A 6,973-nucleotide genomic window follows, 5' to 3' on the forward strand; every position below is an offset into this window, starting at 1 on the left:
GAATGTTAACTGAGAACTTGTTTTGATTCTTGGATGTACATAGTAATGCCAACTAACTTAATTTACTTTCTTGTTTACACATGGGGGCTTTTGTTTTTAAAAATTATTTTGTTAAAAAATCCCAATAAAGATTTATTGCTATTTTTCTTTTTTAAAATCTCTTGCTCTATTTTTGGCTTCTGCCAAAGTTAAAATTTTTATGCATATCTGGTAATTTTTCAAAAGAATGATTTTTATTATTTTCCTGGAAAGAAAATTAGATAACTATGCTACTTACATTTTAACAAAAATTATATTTTTAAGAATTAGTTGAAACAATGAAATTTCAGAAACAGCAATGAAAAGAAAATTCCTTTTGCAATTTCAACAAAAAGAATGAAGTACCTAAGAATAAACAAAGGATGTGAAGGACCTATACATTGAAAACTACAGACATTATTAAAAGAAATTGAAGAAGACACAAAGAAATGTAAAGATATTTCAGTGTTCATGGACTGAAAAAAATCAACATAGTTAAAATTGTCATAATCTCCAAAGCAATATATAGGCTTAATGTAGTCCCTATCAAAAACCCAGTGGCATTTTTAAAAGACTAGAACAAAAATTTATCAGATTTCTATGGAATCACAAAGACCTCAAATAGCCAAAGCAATCCTAGAAAAAAAGAAAAAGGCCAGAGGTATCACACTTCCTGATTTCAAAATATACTACAAAGCAACAATAATCAAAACATCATCATATTGTCAGGAAAACAGACACACAGACCAGTGGAACAGAATTGAGAACCCAGAAATAAACTCACACATATATGGGCAAATAATTTTCAACAAAAGAGCCAAAAACATACAATGGTAAAAGAAAAAAAAAAAAAAAGCCTCAGTAAATGGTGCTGGGAAAATTGGAGAGCCACATGTAAAATAATGAAACTAGACTAATATCTGTCAACATATACCAGAATTAACTCAAATGAATCAAAGACCTAAATATAAGACCTGAAACAAATTGCATAGAAAAAAATATATGTACTAAACTCATAAGCTTTGGTTTTAGAGAGGATTTTATGAATTTGACCTCAAAGGCAAGGTAAGTAAAAGCAAAAATAAAGGAATGAGACTATATCAAACTAAATAGCTTCTGCACAGCAAAAGCAGTCACCAACAAAACAAAGAGGCAACTATCTGAATGGGAGAAGATATTTGCAAACAGCACCTCTGATAAGAGGCTAATATCCAAAATATATCAAGAACTCACACAACAACAACAACAAAGAAAAACAATCCAATTAAAAAATGGGCTGAGGACCTAAACAGACACTTCTCCCAAGAAGACATACACTTGGCCAACAGACATATGAGAAGATGCTCAACTTCACTAGCTATTAGAAAAATGCAAATCAAAACAACAATGAGATACCACCTCATACCTGTAAGAAGAGCTATCATCAACGAGACAAGTAAGTGTTGGGGAGGTTATGAGAAAAAAGGAACCCTCATATACTGCTGGTGGAAATGTAAATTAGTATAGCCACTATGGAAAACTGTATGGAGGTTCCTTGAAAAATTAAAAATAGAATTACCAAATGACCCAGCAATCCCTCTTGGGTATCTACCGTTCCTCGCAAAATGAAAATATTTATCTGTAAGGATATATGCACCCCAATGTTCATTGTAACAAATTCATGGTGGCCAAGACGTGGAAACAACTAAAATGTCTTTTCATAGGTGACTAGATAAAGAAGAAGTGATACATATATACAATGGAATTTTAGAAGAAGAGATGAAATACTGCCATTTGTGACAACATGGATCTTGAGATAATCATGCTAAGAAAAATAAGTCAGATATAAAAAGTTAACCATATGATTCCACTCGTGGGATATAAAACAAAGCAACAGTGAACAAGACAAACAAACAAAAACTCAGACACAAATAACAGTTTAGTGAGGAAAAGTGAGGAGAAGAGAGAAATAAAGGTAAAGAGACTCAAATATGGTGACAAGGAGATTTGACTTTGGCAAATACGCAGTGCAATATACAGATGATGTGTTATTGTACACTTGAAACCTATATAATTTTATTAACCAGTGTCACCACAATAAATTTAATCGAAGAAAAGAATTAGCAGTTGGTACAGGACTAGTGATTGTGAGTGGAGTAAGCCTAGGAATTAGGTGGTTTCACACGAAATTGATCTGACAATTTGTTTCCTAGCACTTCCAGGAAATAAACATGAAAAAAAATTTTTTAAACACATTAGTCTTAGTGAAGTCTTTCATTTCAGTCAAATGTGGATGCCAAAGAAGATTTAGGGACCCAAAGGAGAGAGTAGTCATTCTTACTCGGCTACATTTATAAAATGCTCTCGTGACAGTTTTCACAATCACTATAAATTTGTAACGTTATGCTATTTTTTGCTAAAAATAAAACTGTTCCTTTAAGATTCAAAAACAAGGATTCTTGTACATTGAGTTTAATGAAAATATTGATTTTTTTTAACTTGCTTTTCCTAACTTCCCATTTTTGGCAAAAGGATTTTTTAACAACTGCATTCAAACAAGAGGTTGCCAGTAGAGCAGAAGGGTATAGCAATTTCTCTGTTACTGAAGAGGATGCAACCCACTGTCACATTCTGTTGCTGAATGTAAAAGACATGGATGGAGCAGATTTCAGAGTATCAAGAGAAGTAGAATGTGGTACAAAAATGTCAATACTAATAATAGTATCTAATCTTAGAAAACAAAAAATTAACCATCTGTCAGACAATTGTGTTGCACAGATCCTATGCCCTGAGTATAATACCTGGTTATGGCAGGGCCTGGTGGAAAGGGGCCTACGATTGTGACCCTATAAATTAGTGGGGGCAATCTGGCAGCCAATGGGTTTTATGTTATTTGACATGCATGGTGACCTGTATTTTATTATTTGTGTTTGAATGCCTTTAAGGGAAGCTTAATACTTTCCCCTCCGCCACGTGTACATTCCTTACTAGCCCAGTAGCCACACTTTTAGCCTGATGCCTGTGACCCTAATTTAAATATGCACTCCTATTTCAAACACACATTAAAAAGGCGTGCATCCAGGGGTGAAAAGAGATCATGATGACTATCTCCTTTGATGCTATTACTCTTCTAGGTTTTTGCTGCTGTAGAAAAACAGATCAACTTTCCAATTTCCTCTCTGTGGAAGCTGAGTCCCACAAAAGGATTTAAGACCATTTCTTCTTAATTCCTTCGAGACTCAATTGGATCCAATTTGCCTGAGGATAGTGAAGTCTGATTTCTGGTACCCTATTGTTGTAACACCACACACATTACCTTCCTCCCACCAACATCATCCTCTCACGAACTTGAAAATACACACACACACACACACACACACACACACACACACACACACGCACGCACCTTTCATCCGTAAACACAAAGAATTTCTTTAACTAGACAAATCTTTCGATGATTAGAGATGGGAAGATCAATTTTATGAATGAGTAATCAACCACCTCTACCAGATAAAATTGAATGAACCAATAAGTATAAGTGATAAACAGATCTTTTCATTTTAATGGACTACTCTACTGAATTATTGAAGATTTACCACAGAAGAGCTCACAAGAAAATAAGATAAAAAGGCTGTATGGCTAAAGTCAGCTTTTAATGTTTATTCCCGAAAGAATGAGCACATAGATACTGCACAGTAAATTACATTTGTCATTTGTTTAATTGCAATTTAGAATTATAAATAACAGTATTTTTTTTTATTTTTCAAAAAGATCAATATCTATTAAAATATCTCAATATAGTTAGAAAATGTAGTCTTAAAACTCAATACAAATAAATTAATAGTAGATACCAATACATTTACAACTAACATGAATATCTAAATAACCTAAGAATTGTTATTTCAATATTAAGTATTATTTTAAAATAATTTAAGAGGAAAAATTGGTTCTCAATGCTAATTGTATCTAAACCTGAAAATAATGATCTGTGGGTGAATGTTGATGATAATATGATTTAAATGTACATGTGTGATGATTAAGCGTGCATACATGCTTTTTTTTTGTTATATAAAATAAGTCAGATTAAACAGTCCCAGCAAATTCATATTTAAAGTGCAAAAAATCACTATCCTGGATTTATATGGCATTATATTTTGCTATTTGCAAGTTTTAATGACGTGCATATATATATTTTTATCTTTGTATGTATACATGTACATCCTACCCTGCCTTTTACAAAGTAAAGAATTCTTTCCTCAATTAATGTATGTTTTAAGCAGGTGAATTATCAAAAGAAGAAATTTAGACATCTACATAGCTGAGTAATTTGGAATTTACTCTTGAATAAGAAGCTTTTATATGTTTATTTTATTGTAATACCTTTTAGGTGCTAGATGTGTACTTAAGCATGAGTGATCAGGGCACTGAAAATTTTGTTGTTAATATATCAAAGTTTCTATCATCCAATTGATCATGATTATATATGCACAAATATACATGATCTATATAGATTAAGACCTATATGATACTTGGTTTTTATTGATATCACAAAAAGCAAGAGACGGGACAGTACAATTTACTTAGTAAGCATTCTAAGTCAATAATAAAATTTGGCTTAATTCTTATTTTTGTTATATAAAATAAATTAGGTAAACACTGCTAGCAGATTTATATTCAAAATGCAAAAAAAGTTACTATTTGATGTTGATATCACATTATAGTTTGCTTTTACTTGAAAGTTTCAAAGAAGAGCATTCTAACAAATTAACATGTTTCTTGAGATGCAATTCCTTGAATTTAAAAGCTCAATATATCAATTTTTTATTAATAATAAATCATATTCCAACCAATTAAACCAAAAGTAATAGCCTTTCTTATAGGACCCCAATTTGGTGCGTTGTGAGATTTCAAAAATAAATTATGTTATTAAATTAGGCACCCTTCAAGTCTGTAGCCATTAACAGCACACCCCTTCATTTAACAATGAATAAATCATTAATCAAATTAAAGATTGCATGCCCACTATGAGCAAATGCTTTCTCAGGCACTGGAGAAAAAAAAAAGCAAACAAACTGGCATCTCCCCTGTACTGATGTAGCCTATAGAATAGTACTTTGGGGCTCGAGACTCCATAAAGTGTATTTTCTATAGCTGAACATTAGAAAAATTAATGTCTAAGGAGAATAAAAAGATCATAATGTTTCTACAAATCTCTATTGAAACACTTCTATGAGTGCTATGCCCTAAGTATATTAGCTTCAGAGGTATCACTTCTGATTAGGGTTATTCCTAAATGTAATAATAAAATTCTAAGGCACCTCTGGCTCTTATGTGCAAAACGTTGACTTTAAACTTATGGTAAGCAGGACATTGGTGATTAACTATGCGATATTACTGACTAAAATGTTAAAAAGCTAACATACATCCTTTAGAAAAGGAACCTTTAAACTAGAAGACACTTGTGCACATTAGTCAGTGTGTGTGTGTATATAGACAAATGACAGATAGATGATAGATAGGTGGGTGAATGGATAGGGAGAGAGATTGAGAAAGAGAATCATTGTTTTATTCCTATTATATCTTTGTGTTAAAATGTACAATGTGGCTTCTGAGAATAATTATTTTAAAGAGAATAATTTATCAATATAACTTAAATTTTATATCTTAGAACATCAAAAAGAAAAGCTTCTGCAAACATTATTGATATAATTTTGAAGCCAAACAAATAACTAATTTTTATTTTTGTTAAAGAAGAGAAAGGAACAAAAAATAGAAATTTTTGCAATTACACAATAAGAAATCTTATCTGCATTCAAGATTTTCCTTGGAAATAGTAAATAAACTCTGATTCAGACTTGTTTTCACTCGTTTTTCTCTCTGCCTTCGGTTGCAAAACCAAACTCTTACTACTTCTTTCTCAAGATTCAATTCTTCAGCCATCCGCAAAATCTCTTGAGAGGAAGGTTTATTCTGTTCTCCAAAGTGTCTCTCCAGAGCATCTTTAGCAGCAATACTGGGAGATGGGTTTGGGAGCAGAGGATGAGGTTGGAGAGGAAGAGTGAGGTTATGTTTTTAGTGATGTTTCTAGCAGATCAAAATTCAGTAAGACTGAATTTCCTAAATATTAGCATGACAACCAAACTTAAAGATTCTTAAAACACCTTTAAAGCTCTTCAACAAAGATAAATGTGTCAAACTTTTAGATGTTAGTCCTGTGCAGGGTACCATTATCAGAGTCCTGGATAAAAATAAGTAGAGAAACCCAGATTTTCTGTTTATCCCACTTAATGCCACAAGAGGGTGCTGACTTCCTGAGGAGAGGAACACTTCTGTAGCCATTTCTAAAAGTCTCACCAGAAATCCCTTGTTATTTACAGTAGATGAAATGTTTAGTGAACAATCAACCAACCAAAACCTATATTTTAGCCTTTTTTTGTGTGAGCCTCACAGAGATTACAAAAAGATCAAAGAACAATCTTTTTTGCTTTAAATTGTAAGGAGTCACTGTGGACTTTAAGATGCTGCAATATTGGTTACTAGTTTTATTTTTAATAACACAGATACCATATTGCCAGAGCAAGCCATATATAACAAGACATCAAAAACAGTCACCCTTTTTAAAAGTAACTGTTCAGTTTTTGTTTTATCCAAAATTGTGGAGCGAAAGTGTTCTCAAATTGAACAATACGTACTTTTTCATTAAATGTTTAAAATTACCAGCTCTTCGCTTCTCATGATTGTTATTAAAATATGTTTTTTCACCTTTCTTATTTTTTCAATTGACTTTATTCACCTTACATTTACATATTATATTGCACCTATATTACACTAAAAGCATATTCCATTAGTAAAATATATTTTTTCTTCCTCCAGTAACTTAATATCTCAAAAGCATACCTTATAGTTGTTCTCCGTTTCCTTTTCCTTTCATTTACTCCTGCTTTTTCATTGTATAAAGCTGTAATGGGGGAAAGAG

General features: G+C 32.0%; 1 protein-coding gene across 2 annotated transcripts in view; it reads right to left on the reverse strand.

Annotated features, from left to right (window-relative positions):
* Positions 1-5,545: 5,545 nt before the first annotated feature.
* Positions 5,546-6,973, reverse strand: part of POU1F1 (POU class 1 homeobox 1) — a 14,377-nt gene continuing 12,949 nt past the window's right edge. For both annotated transcript variants that reach the window (XM_006926244.1, XM_006926243.1), the window contains exons 5-6: positions 6,895-6,955; positions 5,546-6,010 (exon numbers count right to left, since the gene is read on the reverse strand). In XM_006926244.1, coding sequence (XP_006926306.1) covers positions 5,800-6,010; positions 6,895-6,955 — 272 coding nt within the window. In that variant the 3' untranslated portion in view covers positions 5,546-5,799. The remainder of the gene's footprint in view (positions 6,011-6,894; positions 6,956-6,973) is intronic.

The sequence above is a fragment of the Pteropus alecto genome, unplaced genomic scaffold (genome assembly GCF_000325575.1).
Source record: "Pteropus alecto unplaced genomic scaffold, ASM32557v1 scaffold239, whole genome shotgun sequence".
Taxonomy (NCBI): domain Eukaryota; kingdom Metazoa; phylum Chordata; class Mammalia; order Chiroptera; family Pteropodidae; genus Pteropus; species Pteropus alecto.